Below are 18,858 nucleotides of genomic sequence, written 5' to 3' on the forward strand. Positions count from 1 at the left end.
GTTTGTTTCAAATGTATGTACTACCTTGAAACGGCCGTACCTGTTGTGTGATCCTAGAGTTAGGCGGCGCCTGGGGCTGCTGCGGGGGCGGCACGTTCTCGGCGCCGCGTCGGCCCGTCGTGTCGCCGCCGTGGCCATTCGTGTAAGCGCCGCCCGCGTTCGACAACCGCATCTGATTATTTCGGGTGACCCGGGACGGAGCTGAAATACATTAATAAACTACTTAATAATTAACAATTTAACGTTAATATTATAAATGATCAAAGCATCGTTACTATACCAAAAAAAAAAGATCTAATTTGCATAGATGTGTGAAAATGCTGAAGTATAGGAAAGTTAGAACGCTAAAATGTTATGCAAAAATATGCAATATTTCAGAAATTATAATAAATGTAATAAATGTATCACAATTTACACATTAGCTTTTCTAATAAGGCTGCAGTAACGAAACATAATACGATTTTAATAAAACTCAATATTCCGAATCGATGACGTTACAACAAGCTGATAACATTTTGCTAATACATTTCGATATTATCAATGAACGATATCGAAATGGCTAAATGCGTGGAACCAAGTGGTCGGCAAAAGAGCCGTGCAAAAAGCGATAAATACAACAACGTGCGATAGCAGCCGGCTGAGTCTTACGTGACTTCGGCTTTTCCTCTTCCATTAGTGCTTCCTGTGGCGTTACTGTTTTCTCGAACGCCTCTGTAGGAGCGGCGGACTCGGCCGAGTCGGCGACTCGTCGTCGGCAACGTAACCACGAACAGCACATATTTGGCAATTTATTCAGTCTCTGTGTTTTTTATTTGGTCAATAGGTCTCTTTGGCAGGAGTTATTCATTTCATTGTCATCCTTAAATAAAAGCTTTAATTGCCCGCTGGACTATGTTTGCTGTAGATTCTTATCAATTGACGTGTGCTATTCTAGCTGACGGATAGTTCGAAATGGCTGTTGAATGCGTTGGCGCAAGGCAATCCTGCGCCTGCGTCGACCGCCTTATTAGGATCTCTTTCCGTACTCAAGGCAATGAACCGTGACGCACGCGAGCCGGGCTCGGTCGTAAGCGAAATTGCATATACAGAACAATACACAAAAAACGCTATTAACTCACGACCTTGCAGAATATGGGATTAAATTATTTCGTGAACACAAGTACTAAAAAAACAGCAAATGAATGAAATCGAGTAAAACACTTCCAAGAAAAAAATAAGCAAAGTGCATACAGCGCACTGGCATTCACGCAACTGATGCTATCAACTGAACAATTGGTATCAATTGTAAGGCACCTTGATGAACAATAGAACAGAATTGGAAAATAATGGCTGACCACATAGAATCATTAGGTCGGCTTTTGTGGAAACATGAAAAATGTAACGCTGTGACGTCAGATAAGGCGCGATCGATGGTAGTCATGATTGATGAATTCAACTTCATTAATTCAACAGAGAATAGTTTATACATCATTTAGTATCCTTGGATTACAAAGGAACCGGTTTCCATAAAGAACTGTGTCACTTAAATGCAAAACGAGTTTTTACCGATAGCGTTAATTCAATGTACAGTATTTGAACTACGAAAAAACGACACCGTTAGATGATATATTCACAGGCAACTTTTAACTGGTTCCTATAAGTACGATACACTATTTTCTTTAACTAAATTTCAAAGTAAAGCTAAGAATGAATACCTAATTATAATTTATATATGAAAACGAGATGAACTCGCGGCTTTATCGCGCCAAATCTATGAAACTTTATTTTACATTACTGATTGATCAAAAATGTAAAACTTTATTTGAGACAAGAAGGTAAATGAACAGTTTCATAATCCTTATAATAAGGCAGAGCCTTACTTAAAATACACACAGAGTATCACACCCTGGAGTTGAGATTTCCTTGTTAAACAACTCCGCGGTACTCAAACTATCTCCATACCAAATTTCATCTAAAACTATTTAGCGGTTAAAGCATGAAAATGTAACAGAGTTAGTTACTTTCGCATTTACAATATGTAGACTATTATTTAGACAAACTAACGGTAGTATATAGAAGTCAAGTCCAAGTTTGTTTGTATAATATTACAGGAAGTAAATATAATCCGACAGAGATACTTACTCGCTTTGCATTTGTAACTGTATATAGTTAAAAATATTACATTACAAAATGATAAGCTATCTGTATAAAAATGAACGAGGTCGTGTATGCAAGGAAATATATTTTTAAATTGTATTTTTTGCGAACATTTTTGATATCGTTTTACTATTTGATTATTTTTCATTGTTTTACGCGAAAACATTGTTACTTATGGACCATAAGGTAACATATATTGTATATCTATCTATTGGACTCATCCAGTCCTGAATATAGAAATACAATATACATATTAGTGTCATACAAGATCTTAGCTTTAAGTTTCGTTTGAATATTATTAATTTCGAACTTATGTAATAATTTCTGCATTTCCTAGGCCTTCTCGTGTATTTAGTTTATGCATTAGCGCATATCGTCAATGAATCATTGAATAAACAATTTATTTCTATAAATATAACGTAGACTTCCCCTTGAACTTTTATTTCAACACAACGATTGACGTATTGAAACAAAAAATATTTTTATCATATTTAGTATCCTTAACGAAAACGAGTAATGATAATCTATTTCAGTGTAAGTTGAATTGCGCGTATTAAAATAGGTAATTAAATTATATCATAATATTGAACGAAGATGTGTTGTGATGTACAAATTGAATTCGAATACTAAAAATATATTCAAACGATCACAATGCTCGGGATAATGAGGATGATTATCATATTTACAACTCAAAGAACATTAAAAAAAAATCCGATCTGTCATTCTATTGACTGTAACATAACCATCAAACAATTTAACTATCTTCACTTTTTTTAATAAAAGCCAAGACCTCTCGATTGCAATTCGTGACCTAATTATAAGTACCTAAGTTAAAATAAAATCATACTGATCACTGCTCGCAAAGCGAGGCGTTCAACCCTTCAACGTCAGACATTATCGCGCCCGAGCCTGCCCGTTTCCTTACCCGTTGCAAGGAACGTCGGCCTATTTATGCGCTTCTAATGCAATTTATTTAGCTCGCGGAGTTATCGGCCTGGACGTGTATAACGTTAAAACTCTGAATAATTTATGCATTATTCGCTGGTGATTGGTAATACAAATATAATATGATGTTGGAACAAATTACAAACCTTCTCCTTAATGGGAGAGGAGATCTTACCGCAGCAATGGGAAATTTTCAGGCTGTTATTAGGTAATACAAACATGGTATTTAAAATAATTAAAAAACACAACCAGAAAACGAAAATGTAACAACACTGTCATCCAACAATTCCAAATATCTGTTCTGCCATTTAAAAGTTAAGGGGAGCAAAAATACTCATAGTATACATACATGAACCCAGAAAATATTGCATTCTTTATTTGGGCAGTCTTTTAATTATATGATTGTATGAGAGTTCTCTCCAACTGTGAACACACATGATATTTTGACATGAAATCTTGTGTATAATCTAATACACCGACTTTTTTAAACCTTTATCTCTGTAATGCATAATCCACCGTCAATATTTCGAAATAAGTTGTGAAGCCTGTCATTGGTTTATTTCACATTACTATACCACAAATTTATCACTAATAAACTTAAAATACGGAAAAATTGTAAATATTGACATATCGAAATTTGAAAATGGCAGAACAAACCATAGATAATCTATAATTTGAAGTAGGTATCAATTAGTCGACCGTTATAGTTCTTTTTACTTGACCCTACGTGACGGATACCGCGACTAACCGATTGTGAGCATTGAGCGCGGAGAATCATATTTGATTAGGGAGATGATCTCACGACACTTTTAGATATTTATTATTTAAGTATTTCGCAATTTGCGATACAATAATCACTTCGATACACTTTCGAAAATAAGTTTGTATTTTCACATCTGTCTAAATAAAAGTCAATAACGACTCGCATCGAATTTCAATTGATATACATTGGATAGATAGTATAAGACTCCATTAGAATGTAATACTTGATATGAAATATTAATATACTAAATATACGAATATTTATAATCTATATATTACAGACGAGTAACTGTCACTTTGTATAATAATGATTACAGTATTGTCTTTTTAACCTGGCAACATGAACATTGACAGGTACTCAGGACAGATTTGGGTATCATCGCATAAAACATATAACGATAATTCACATAAAATAATGTAAGAAAACGAAAGAAACGTCGTTTTATTTCAGCAAGTTAATCCAATAGATGAGATAAATATATGAAAGAAATCATTGAAACAATTTTTAAGGATGGTACAGTGTCCTTTCGCACTTGATGAAATTTTAACAGCTACACAACAAATATGACATTACATGGAGCACTAAAGGCGACATATTCAAAGATGTCAAAGCGAAGCGGTGATAGCCGTGGGAATTCGCCGGTCGTTAGCATGCGCCTACGCTCATCCAATCGCATCTTGAATCATACGGTACGTTGGACTCGTTCCTCAATGATAAATAAAAACCAGACATTGTTTTGCGCGTTTTCATTACACGTGGGTCGATGCCTGATCAAACAATATGCTCGACAGACTACCTGAGACACTTAGGGAACACGAATTCTGTACTAAAACACAATTTTCTATCACATCGAACTATTATTGCAATGCTAAACACCAAAAATATTGGTTACAGATATTACCTTTTTCGCTGGTCGTTCGTTTATCTTTATAAAACATAATAATCGATTCAATACGTGAACTTTCCCATCCTAATAATTGATATGCAACACCCAACGAGGGAAATCTAATTCCCAGCACCAATCGAATAACACATGAAAATCAAACTTATCACCGAGTAATACAGTTCAACATTCGGTCACTTACGCCTCACTACCGGCCGCCGTTGCTGCAAATGCATGGATCTCTCGAACAGCCCTGGCATATTATATGTACAAAAACTCGATTTTCGATCTGAGGTTGAAAGGTCAGGTTCACCGCACTATTTCGTTTGTTCCATTTGATGTATTTGTACGGCATCGGTGCCAGGCAGCGGTGTGGTACGCGGCCGGCCGCGCACTGTCCGCCGCGCCCCCGTCTGCCTACACTTATACCAGCACACGGTACTGCTGACCGCCCCATGGAATATTCAACCCCGAAACAAACGTCACACGCCGTAAATATATTTAACGAGGATAATTACGTCCATGTTCAAACATATGACAGTCAGAGTGACGGATGGACGTATCTGTCGTATTTGTTATCTTCTGCAATAACATTGACAATTTCAAGAGCTAACACCAATTTCGACTACAATTTTCTTAGTGCCAACTTATAAATTACATACTGCTTGATCGCAAATTTTAAAATATACCACATCTTCAAGTCTTTGTACTCATGGAAGTACAATTTAAGACAATCTGAACAATCAATTTTTTATATTGTGAATATACTACCAGGTCAATGAACTTAATATAAAAGGAAATACGAATGAAATTTTTAAATTTGTTATAAACTTGTTTCTATAATTGTGGGAACGTCGCCACCTGGGTTAAGTTACATTAAAATTATACAGCTATGCGGTCTATAAAAAATACTGCGATCTAGAATACCGAAAACTATTTACTATTTCATGGTATAGGAATAATAACATCATATTTAAAACATCAACTTTGTTTAAAGTTACATCTACCTTACGAAAAAGTCATAAATCTTATCATTTTTAAGTGACTTAATAGTTCTGAATAAGAAGTCTCTTTTTTTAATTGTAATTTATTAATAATCTCCGTGTAAGTTACTAAAACTTACCCAAACAATCGTCACACAAAATAAAAAAATAAAATAAAAACTATCCAAACGATTTTTGTTTAGCTAAATTTTACTACAAAAATAAATTCATTGGATGGTTTTAGCTAACTTGGCATAACTTAAAAAGGAGTATATATACGTTTTTATCAATTAGACAGATTTATAGATTAGACACAAAATTTCTGAACTCTTAACAATACATCGGCTTGCATTTCACATATAACACAGTTCCGCAATTTCAATAAATAAGATAAGCGATATTAAAGAAAAAAATCTTTTACACAACATATAAATTGTAGTCACAATTTTTATCTTATATGTTCTGACTTAGGGCTCATATAACAATGGACTAAAATCGCTATAATTCCATGTATTAGTGGCCTTGACAGCGATACAATATCAAGATTGCATTTTATGATCCACGACCGTGACCCCGACAGGATACGGAGAGCGGACGTTGAAACGATGCAAAAAATATTAAGAGGAACACTGTGTGTTTAGTTTAACATACTTGCCATCCTATATGAATAGAATAATAGTCTTCGTAGAGGGTTTATTTCGAAGGAAAACTTTTTAAAAGGTTCAGTAACACATACAGGATAAGCATACAAATAGTCATTTTCACAAACGCATAAAAATAGTATAAGGTGTAGACCAAACGATAAAATTATAATCTGTATAAAATAATGTTGACTAAATCGTGGACTACTTCGTTAGACATAACGAAGCGAGAAAGTATTTGGGAAAATATTTATTGGCAAGGAAGTATCTTACGCCCACGACGATATATGGGAAATGTTTTATATTTGTTTTTATAGCCTCTTTTGATACTGCACCAATCTTGATACTTTATAAATAGTGAAAAGGGTATAAATAGCTAAACGATGTACAGATTTAAAGTCAATCTTAATATGACAAGACAATAATGTTATAGTAATGTATGCTCATGCTAGCTAAACCTGCTATTTACTTTCGTTACTTAGAGAGCACACAAATCGTCTCACACCATTTTATCCCACGTGTGGTAAATTGCACAAAGTAAGTAACATATGGCCGTCATCGGAATTACCCCCATAAAAAATCTCGTCTAAATCGGATCATCGGTTTAAGCGTGATGAGAACTGTCTGTCATATAACAAAAGCATAGATGTAGATAATTGTGAAAGTTTTCTTTGCGTTCGTTATTTTTAATTAAAAACTAATTACAACGATTTGCCGTCTGGAAGCTAAGACATAATTCAAAACGTAAGACGATATAGTAATTAATTTGTCGCCCAGTATTAGATGAGCAGAAGCAATGAGCACGCAATGTGGAGCAAAGAACGGGGACAAACAACCGTTGCCAAATTAATATTACGTAACGAGATACGATGATAGAAGTTCGCGTAATACAGGCGCCCGGTACGCAATGGTCAAGCGCCATTAAACAATTACAAAGATAAGCAATATAAGGCAAGTTGACCTTAACGAGGATCGCGAGATATGGGCAGGAGTCGCTCAACATTTTAGAATTTTGCTGCCAAATAAAACCTGCACGTCATATGAGAGTAATGAGCAATGGATTTGCTACAAAACTTAAAAAAGACAATGGAACTTGTCTCAAACGTACATTTGAAATAATATTATAAATGAAAGTGAGTTTGTTCGTTTGTAACGCTTTCACATCTTAACTAATCAACCGATCATTAGGAAATTTTGCACCCAATTTTGAAGGGTTTTATTTCAACCGCACACTTGATGAAACCGCGGTCGAAAACTAGTAATAATTAAAGAACTATCGTGTCCCAATCGTATATGGAACGTAAAATTATGATTGTAATGAGCTTATGACACACATACGAAACCGTTTATGAGCACGTTTTGAACGAACAATTATGAATAAAGTATATTATTATGTCCCATTAGCGTGATACAGGTGACACGGTTGTCGGATCATTGTCCTCACCTGAACATCGATGTGTAGAATGTATTAGAACCACTTCCTTATTTAACGAATTATCATATTTTAAATCGATTAAATATTTTCTAATTATTACCGCAACGACGAGTATAATAGTCGTGTTGGTAACTAACAATGCCGATTATGACTCGTTAATCGAATGAAATCGATGATAATAAATCCGATCTTCTAATTGCAAATTGTGAGATGCACTTATTACTATAGCTATAGAATTGAAATCATTACGTGAGCAATCTTTCAAGTATATCATACATTAGTATTCATTTGAAAATCGTCAGTAGAACATTTACGATTATGTTTTCACAACATGATAAAATATACAATTTAGTTTAACGATATCTACAGAATATAGATAGTATGAGGTAATTTTAGAGACTATAAACTCTTAATTAAAAACAGTTAGTGTAAAATGTTTCGGTGATGTTGTTGTCTAATCAATAAAAGATTATCAAAAAACTGGCCAAAAGCCGAAACTAACACATTTAAAATATAACTGTGTTATCAATAGAAATTAAACATATAAAGGTGACCTATTTATATACATATAAGTCCTGACTAGGCACGGCGGCCAATTCTATAGAAATGTCAACAACGTACAAACGCATGTGCACCTCGAACACAATTCGTCACAATCGAAGAAAGATCAGCACCAAGAGCTTTATGTTTTTCGTAACTTTCTGACACCGGTTTACTAAAATTTTTGACACCTACATCAGCCACTATTAAAGTGAATCTTTATATGACAAGACAATAATATTAAAGTAATGTATGCTCGTACTAGCTAAACCTGCGACTTTACTTCCTTTACCTATAGCACACAAAACGTCTCCCACCATTTCATGCCCTCGTGGGTTTAATTGACAAAAGTGACCTATGCCGTTCACCTGAACTATCCCCATACCAAATCTCATCTCAATGGGTTCGGTGGTTTAAGTGTGAAAAAAACAATTCGACACAGTCGAAGAAAGATCAGCACCAAGACCTTTATGTGTTTTTCGTAAATTTCGGACACCGGTTTACTAAAAATTTTGAAGCCTGCATCAGCCACAATATCGATGCAGTTTAACAAAAGTATAAATTTTCACGTATTGTTTGCTATTCAACAGTAAAGTTTCTTGTATGTTTTTCTTTTAATTTTATCACGGAAAGATATGTCTTCTTTTGTTTTCTTTAAACCTACAATTCTCAAGCTACATACATTTCAACCGACAATGTGTTACCATTAACTGAATAATCATTTACATTTGTGGTTCGATATTTGGCATGTTTACTACAGATGCCTATTCCAGAGAATACGTATGTACAGGGCGTATAAGTATGTAAATATGAAAGAATCTTCAGCATAATGACTCGCGGGAATCTGCTGAATAATTAAAATTATGACTCAATACATAAGTGCCAGAATGATATTAAATTTAGTCACTTATTTAAACTTAATCCTGTTACTGTAGATTTAGGTGATCCGCTTTCAGTTTGAGGAGAATTATTTCAGAGATGAATACTTAAATCAGTAATGATATAATACTGGTATCCCATTTCAATCATAGCTACGAGCATGTGTAACATTTACTAAACATGTTTCAAAAAAATATAAACAAGAGTACTTTGAAAAAAAATATATATTGAAGAAGAAAACAACTCTTGCATAAATATTACTTTTTTCCACACATCGATAACTATTTCACACGTGATATACAACTTATATGGCCACTGGCCACTTATTCACTTATTTAAAAGCTTATCGAATAAATAACTAGCGACCATTGACCTCCAGACTGTATCTTAAGCGAATTATGAGTTACAATAGAGGTTTGTCTGCGCATTTCTCTGTTTAATGTAAATGAAACGAATGAAATAGCATGACAAGGGTTCGTATTGGCCCTGCATAGCTGAAAGTATTGCATGATGATAATTTAAACAATCGATAACATGTAACGTGTTTTAACATAACAAATATTGATAAAGAGTTCGAGAAACAGTTTCTTGAAGGAATAAAAGTCCAAACATACTATTGGTTCAGCATGCTATTTTAAATCTTAATACAAGTTTGGATCTGTGCACATTATATATAAGCTACAGAAAAGATGTCACATTTACTCGCGACCGTGACACGTTGGCTAAACAAACATCGGAAGCTAGAAATCTGTAAAACGAAAAACACTAAAAGCCACCCAGTTACAATATACGTTACACACTTCTAGCTGTTGGGACTTGAATTAAAAATACGATAGCTCAGAATATGAAGTGGACTAGGTCAAGTCTAAAACTGCTGACAAAGAAAGTAGACTTTATAAAACACGTCATGACGTTTAAAAATAAATAAAACAGACGGACAAAGCACCTTATAAGCGTACGATCGTCATTCGAGATAAATTTTGGGACCGTTAGGAGTTTGATGAGCTCACTGGCTCGTTTCTTTGTGAAACATCAGCTATATATAACACGTGCTACGATTCAACGATAAACATGTATAAACAGGCATACATGTATGGTTAACTTGGACGGTTGCATCCAAAGTTAGTTACCGCGTTGATGATACATAGCTTGTCAAATACGAAATCTTAAAAAACAACGAATCAATATCCTTTGTATTTGTCATTAATTATCTCAAACTTGATGACACTAGGAGTAATAAATACTACCTAAATTAATTTTTATTCAGGAAGTCTATAACGAACTAAAATTTATTTTCATCTCCATTGTTCCGTTTTTACACATAAATTAACAATACACACATATATTGTGTGTGAAATAAGCAAATAAAAATAAAAAAATCAAAATAAATTAATGCTCTTCTATTCTATTGCATAGATATTTCTTCTTATAATAATTGATGCTTAGCATCATTTAAACAATTATTCGAAATACTATTTTACATAAAATTGGTGAGCAATGGGCATGAATTATTTGTATTGCATATTATTATTCTTTGCAACCCAATGGTAATCCGGAGCACTAATAACAACCACATAATAAAAAAATGACAGAATATATTAGATATCAATGCAAACTTTCAGTAACCCAAAAAATAGATTATGATTGTAATAACAAAATATGATCTATTAAAGACTAGACCAAATTGTGTCCGAATTCCGGAATGAAACATAGGCCATAGACTTTCATGACATTTTGCTACTTTAGTAGTACTGTACTGATCTTATTACATACTTTTCCGAGAATCATAAGTGATCGTACCAAACAATGTTTGTGTACTTGCTGCCAAAAAACCAAAAATCCAAACTACTGAACTTTTCGCTATTGTTTCTGTAAAAGCCAGACGACTTGCTTCAGAGCAGACTTTAAAAAGCTGGTGTTCCTTTTCTCATCTACTACACTCTATAGATAGATTTTAGATTTTATGAAAATTAAAATTTCATTTTTGGATTAATAGTGAAGAATATTTTCCAATGTGTTGTGAAAATTAATTAATATCTAAAAGTTACAATGAGTCACTTATATTGGAAGTATACTTCAGCATTTTTAGACATACAAAGCGGGGAATATCTGTATATGATATAAACTTCGAATAAACTTACCTTTGGTTGCAACTGGGATAGATTGCCGTGTCATATCCTAAAACAGAAATATGTATATTAGAAAAACATACACATTGTGAAAAACAATTTAAAATATGAGCAAAACAATAGCTCAAGCCGAAGAATTGAAATAAAATTATGTACAAAATAAAAAGTAGCCGTTACCAAAAGTAAAAGAAATCATATTTTACATAAAGCTAGTATCACTTAGTATTTGAAAAATAAATTTAATAGATACTGAAACTGTACAATATATTTTTTACCCGCATATGAAAAAAAAAAGAAACTTAAAAGCATTTCTTGCATGCGGGCTTATTTATATACTTAAACGATATTCAAAACTAACTGTCAGCTAAATTTCGACAAATAAAAACAGCATCTAGTCAGAAACTTCTATGGAAAAGCTATAATGTTTTAAAGATTTTCTGGCTAAACTTTTAAGAATGCTGTTGCTATAATTTATATAATTAATTTGGTAGTACTTTCTATGTTGTAAACGCTTTTTTAAAATTAGTTTGACCAAACAAATAATAAAACGAAACTTGTGAGAAAAACACTTAAAATAATCAATCACAACAATTTTAATTATCTAGACAACTACACATATATTTATATATGTTTACATTCAGTTACTTTTGTGACAAAAACTAGTTTTACCTTTTCATTTTTAGTTTAAGTGTTTTGGTAAAAAAAACTCGACCAATCGTTCCCTCTCTTAAGTATTCGTTTTAACATGTACCGTCAGAAGAAAAATATATTTATCGATACGTACGAAGACTGTCGAGTTCTTGTGATTACCAAAATTGCGAACGTATTCCAAGCAATTTACGTTCGCTATAGTAGGCGACATTCTACGACGAAATAAGTTTCCTTAATTACGATCTTGGATGAAACAAAAAACTCCCTCAGCATTCAAGTTTAACGGCAATTCAACGGTAATGTACCAATACCAATCCAGTATCCAGTAACTAATTACAGACCAAAAATGTATAGTACTCCATGGTTTATAATTGTCAGTTCTTTCCGTGCAAAAACATTTTTATTTAAGATATCGCTCAATAATTACCAATATTCTTTTAATAGGAGACAGTCAAGTGTTCAACTATATTAAACAATTAAATAATTTGTAGCTGTCCCCTTCTTTATTAATAGGAGCCCGTTGTTTCAATGATCAAAATAAAAGATTACGAAGCTACCATCTGTTTTATTAAGTTGACGGTAAAAAACTTTAATTTTTTTTAATATTTCCTTTGTGGTAGGGTTATGATCATAACCATCTGAGTAAGTATCACCCACTCAAAAACTTTTTGTTGTTGTATTTCGATTTAAATAGTTAGTAAGCCAGTGTAATTACATGAGAGGCATAACATTTAAGATCACAAGATTGGTGCCGCATTGGTAATGTAAGGAATAGATGACATTCCTTACAGCAATAATGTCGATGGGCGGTGGCAAATAACTTATCATCAGGAGACAAATTTTCTCGGCCATTTATCATAAAAGAAAAATTAAAGCCTAAAATTACACATGTGAATTACTGATATTCTAACATATATACATATGTATAACCACCAAGTCACATTGTCCTGTGGCCGCAGTAACACATTTAATTTAAAAAGTATAATCGTGACATTATTCTCAAAGCAAACACAAAACGGAAGCGGTCTACCTTCTTACTAGTCTTTTATGCTGAAGTTGAATAGCCGACACTAAATAAACCAATGATTCATGTCATATGGATAACTTTTTGCTTTGCTTATTTAATTTTACCCTTATTACAAATACATTAAGGATCAGCAACAGCCACATAACACCGAAACGTGAAGCAAGGTTCTTACTTCATTATCATAGCCAGTTTTAAATTGTCCTCCCTGACACACTCCTTTTTGTCAACACTTTAATTTTACCAACATTTTATTCAAAATAATGTTTATATGAATAATAATTATTATACCATATTGTATTGAAATGTATTCCAAGGGTCGGTATTTGTTTTAAGACTGTGCAATAAGTTTTTAGAAATATTTAGCAATAATAAATTCAAGTGCATTTGAAATAAAACTCAATTGACATTATAAAAATTATCCTACAAGTATTTAATACATTTGAAAACATTATCACTTATAAAGACGAGCGTGGGACGATGAATCATCAATATTTGATGATATCATTGTTGACACGAATGTCTTTCCAAATAAACTTGTTTACATTAAATTAAAGCTAGTCAAATTTAATAACACTAGATTTTTATACAAAACTACGCAACTAAATGATTGGTTGCGGTTTGGTTACCATGAAATAATAAATTCGGATTGTATAACTATTTATGCACAAGCGTAACAAAAACACAACCAAATGGAAAAAAATATCACAAAAAGCTGTTCGTGTGCAAATCAAAGATCGTGAGCAACGTAATCAAAAGTGTCCGAGCGACGGGCGATGCGTCTGCTCCATGCGGTATCCAAAGTGCGAATGATTTTAAGTGCGAGAGAAATACCGATCGTGAGTTGCGCACGGGCAGTGTGTGGCCCGAGTCGCCGGCGCCCTCGATCTCCGCGCCCTCACGCAGGAAACCGCCATCATCGGACGACGAGCCCGATGGTTCCTTCGCAGCCATGACAAACAATCATGTGCCAATGATGGACAATACACATTGCAACTTACTGAACGGTCCTCCGTTTCCGATTCCATATCGAGAGATGAATAATATCACAACCTCCCAATGGTCAGTTGAAGTGAATAGTGATACTGTATTGGTGAGGGGCAAGTATGAAAAATCGATGCTTGCTAGTGTCCGGCATGCGTCGACGATACAAGTTAGAAGGTCGTCGGAAAATTAATCATCGTCAGATCGAACGCAGTCCACCGAGCACGCAACACTGTTATCATTCGATTCTGACATATATCGATAGATTTCTGACAATAATGTTTATATTAACCATAATATTTAACTGTGGCATGATTTCTAGGTGAGATACGTAACGGTATATGCAAGTAGTGATATGATGAGCGGCGTGCGCGTACAAGTGTTTCCTTTGTAACTGTGCAATTTTAAAAATAAATACTCGTCAAGCTATGGTAACTACGTGCATATTGCAAATGATCACCTGCCAACTGATGATGTATGGAAACATTTCTACATTTTTTGCTGGATAGCGATGACACTAAAATGCCTTTTGTCCGGTGATGCTTTCACTATAATTACTTGACATTCATCACCTTTCACGAACTAAGTTTTTTTTGTGTGATATACTGCAGTTGTCATGTTGAATTTATCTGAGATACTGATAGATAGAATGAACGCCATGGGGTTGATAGCACATTCGGCTTTCGCGGATTTGCCTTTCCAACTGTAGCGTCGATTAGCAACGTGCTTCACGACCCAAACAATGAGGGTGATCGCGGCATGGTACCGAACAAACGCTCAGCTAATCGATATAATGTTTCCGCTCAATTCACTCGCAAAATCAAAACGTATAATCAGCTCAGTGACTTATTCAAGAATTGCATTCGTGTAGTCAGTCTATCATATTTATAAATGGAAATTTAGCCAGTTTATTGATGTTACTGCAACTAAGTGAACTATATTTGGATTAAGCTGTATCATGTGTGATTTCAAGTAAATGCTTTGAATATTAGACACTTAACAACACAACTATTGAACAGCATTAAATCTACAAGTAATTCAATGTTTTTTTTTTTAAGTTTAATATCAAGTTAAAGCGTAATAATTATGAAAGTATCATCGTTAAACGTTAACGTCCAATATGTTAGTAGACCGAGCATAGCTTCCGCAAGTGAATTGGCAAATTGTCTCGCCAACAGCGGCGAGAGTGATGTGTCCATTGACCTGATTGAAATAGATTAGTCACTGGCCGGCACGACGAACGTTATACAGACATAAATATATAACATGCATACATGTAAACAATCCTTCCTCTATCGTGATTCTACCAAGCTGATTGGAGAATTTACAGAATGTAACAAACGTGAGCTATCGAGCTGCGTTTGTGGCGTAAAATGCAGAAATGCTTCCATTATACTTCCCTTTGCTAGTGCAGTCTCAATGACCAGTATCTACTTGCTTATATCGCAAAATGTAACCGATACAATGCCACGTCTCTTTCATTTGTCTCGGGACAACAAACATTTATTTTGTTTAAACAATATTCTCATATTGCCTACATAACTAACACTAATTTTCATGATACATTCTATTAATAGAAAATATGTTCTGTAACATGAAAATGTTAATCGCATGTATTTCTTAAAAATATATATTCGCTGGTAAAAATATCAGTGTGTTAATTAAAGTAAAAAATACCAAATATCAGTGTTGTACGTAGAATTTTAAAATTCTCTTTAGACAAATTTTGTTTTCAGTCCTAATGTTTTTATCAAATATTTCATTCAGAGGGAATAAACAATGTACGTAAAAGCTCAAGTCTAATCGCTGTGTAATTAACCACTAAGCCTACTGCTTGCGTGAGCGCAAGAATACTGGATTACATGACTGGCTGTACATACCCTCGCTAGCTTGTTGGGCATGGGCTGAAGATGAGGTGTGTGGTTGCGCTGCCCCGCGAGCTCTGGGTTGAGTGCCAGGATCGCGTCGATCTCCACCTCCTTGCCCTTGGTCTCCCCGCGTTCGTACCATTCTACCGTCACTGACCGCGTTTCCAAGTTCACCCCGGAAACTATCGCTGAGTGAATCCGTCCTGTAACATAAGACCATAACATTTTAATCATTGTTGATTTTGTATAAAATATTTTTAATAAAATACAATCTTTTTATTTCAGGTCATTTAGGCCCAAAAAAATTTATTAGTTATTTGTTATACAGAACCTCTTAATGTCTGTATGGTAAAACACAACTGTAAATAATATTAAAAAAAAAAAACAATTATTTTATTAGTATATGTGTTTCAAAAATATATTGTATCAAACAATATATTTATCTATGGCAAAAATCGTACTATTATAATACAACAGGTACAATAAATTTAACAAAAAGTTAAATTCATTCAGATTTCATATGTGAAGTGTTACTTCGTACATACGTATCTACATAGATATAATCTGTATAACAGAGTAACTCATTTACATGAATAAGTTACAGTTCTTCTCGATAGAATACACAATTATAATTAGAAGTAATTAACATGAAAATTAAACATCAGTAATATTTCAATCGTAAGAGCCTACTTGTATCTGGTATAAGTAATTATCACTAACTATAAACTTCGAAACAAAAATACATTTATATTGACTAATTACTATTAGTCAAAATAAATTTATGGTACGAGTCGTCTACCGAACCAGGAGTAACCAGAAGTTTCGTTTCTATACTTAATAGCTACTTTATAATTGTTGTTCACATAGACAGAACAGGAGACAGGAGAGTCGAGATGGCCCAGTGGTTAGAACGCGTGCTTCTTAACCGATGATTGCGGGTTCAAACCCAGGCAAGCACCGCTGATTCATGTGCTTAATTTGTCTTTATAATTCATCTCGTGCTCAGCGGTGAAGGAAAACATCAAGAGGAAACCTGCATGTGACCAACTTCATAGAAATTCTGCCACATGTGTATTCCACCAACCCGCACTGGAAGAGTGTGGTGGAATATGTTCCAAACCTTCTCCTCGAAGGGAGAGGAGGCCTTTAGCTCAGCAGTGGGAATTTACAGGCTGTTGATGTTGTTGTTATTGTTATTCTATAGACAGAACTTGAAATCGTAATTAATATAAATAGTTACAATAGAGTCCAATCGATTGAAACAAAAACTTCAAACATAGAGCAACATCTGTTCATTTCGTGGACCTATTGGGACCGAGGGGAGACTAGACGCATTAACTTTCAAGCGGGGATTTGAATGGATACGGGGGCGATTTCCAGTATAATGCAAGCTTTTCTCTTTCAGACACCGTTCACTTATATAGGCACTCTTAACAAAAATATATCACCTCTAACCTTTCAGCATTATACTCAGTTCTAAAAGGTTCAAAGACTAAAAAATTGACAATGAAAGTAAGCACTTTCGAAATTGTAATTAAACCTTTATTTATCAAAACACTGCATGAATAATTTATTCATGTAGAGCTCGAATATCGATATGACAAGAACGTTATAAATAAAGTCTATGAAAATCTGACAGTGTACTGAAGCTACAATCAGTGCAGTTGACCTACATCACTAGATTAATTACTGTTCACAAGATGCATGCAACGCATCTTAGCGAAAGTGACGTAACGTATTGCATAACGAACAAATCCGCTTTGAAAGGATTAAATCTTACATTATTTCATATACAAGCGCGCGAACTATCGATCACAATGTTTTATAATCATCATTTCCTTTTAATTTATAATTATTAAGATAAACGCGACGGCAGGTACTTAGAGGGGGTAGAAATCTATACTAATATTATAAATGTGAAAGTAACTCTATCTGTCTGTCTGTCGCTCTTTTACTACCAAGCTACTGAACAGAATTTGGACCAATTGGAACCAAGGAAAGACATAGGCTACTTTTTTTGCTTAACATATGACAATCGAACCCTTAAAACGCGAGCGACGCCGCAGCCGACAACTAGTTAATTATACTACAAATCATTTTCAGGATAGAGGCAATTATATAATTATATAAAACCTATTTGCTGCATAGAACCTAAGTAAAATGTATCGAAACGTCAAAGGTCAACTGAAACTGGTCATTAAAGCAAAGAAAGTTTCAATCGGATACGTCTGAAACGCAAAACTTTGACCGTCAGCTAGCGCGGGTATAATTATCTCGAAGCGGGACAAGGTCACTGACCTTCGACAACCTGCCGTTCAGATAACGCATGAGGAGCCTGACTTTAACCACAAAGGAAATCTATTACGAGACGTAAACAAACTGTCGGAGAAGAGACGTTCTTTAAACAAACAGTGGATAATAGACTGATGTGCACGTACACTAAAATATCTGATCCTGGCACGAAATTTTCTTTAATAAGAAATAAAATAGTACTCAAATACCAATTTCATTAATATCAAGCTCAAAATTACGTCTCTAATTGGGTACCTACAATAAGGGCCTATATCCAACCTTAAAAAAAAAAAAGAAACAAAAAGAATTTTTTTTTTTTTGGAAAGTTGAAATTCTCTACTATACTGAGTTTTTTGCCAGTTCTTCACGCTAGAATCTACTTTCCAAACCATTGCTAGCTTTACGAATCATTAGAAAATTTTAAGAACCAATTTTCGTGTTATTCTTTGGAATGATAATTTGATTTTAATATGCATGTATAAATACATAGAGCCAAGATGTCCCAGAACACGTGCATCATACCGGTGATTACGGGTTCAAGCCCAGGCAAGCGCCACTGAATATTCATGTGCTTAATTTGTGTTTATAATTCATCTCGTGGTTGGCGGTGAAGGAAAACATCGTGAGGAACCTGCATGTTTCTAATTTCATACCACGGCCACCAACCCGCATTGGAACAGCGTGGTGGAATATGTTCCGAACCTT

General features: G+C 34.3%; 1 protein-coding gene across 6 annotated transcripts in view; it reads right to left on the reverse strand.

Moving 5' to 3' along the window:
- The window catches only part of LOC124533177 (kinesin-like protein Klp10A), a 50,971-nt gene that overhangs the window by 11,928 nt on the left and 20,185 nt on the right, over nucleotides 1–18,858 (reverse strand). For 4 of the 6 annotated variants that reach the window (XM_047108351.1, XM_047108377.1, XM_047108367.1 and 1 more), the window contains exons 2-4: nucleotides 15,874–16,064; nucleotides 11,347–11,383; nucleotides 41–201 (exon numbers count right to left, since the gene is read on the reverse strand). In XM_047108351.1, coding sequence (XP_046964307.1) covers nucleotides 41–201; nucleotides 11,347–11,383; nucleotides 15,874–16,064 — 389 coding nt within the window. Of the gene's footprint in view, nucleotides 1–40; nucleotides 202–648; nucleotides 1,219–11,346; nucleotides 11,384–13,843; nucleotides 13,979–15,873; nucleotides 16,065–18,858 lie in introns of those variants that run through there. The other 2 variants (XM_047108385.1, XM_047108393.1) reach the window with 2 other exon arrangements.

This window comes from Vanessa cardui, chromosome 1 (genome assembly GCF_905220365.1).
Source record: "Vanessa cardui chromosome 1, ilVanCard2.1, whole genome shotgun sequence".
NCBI classification, from domain to species: domain Eukaryota; kingdom Metazoa; phylum Arthropoda; class Insecta; order Lepidoptera; family Nymphalidae; genus Vanessa; species Vanessa cardui.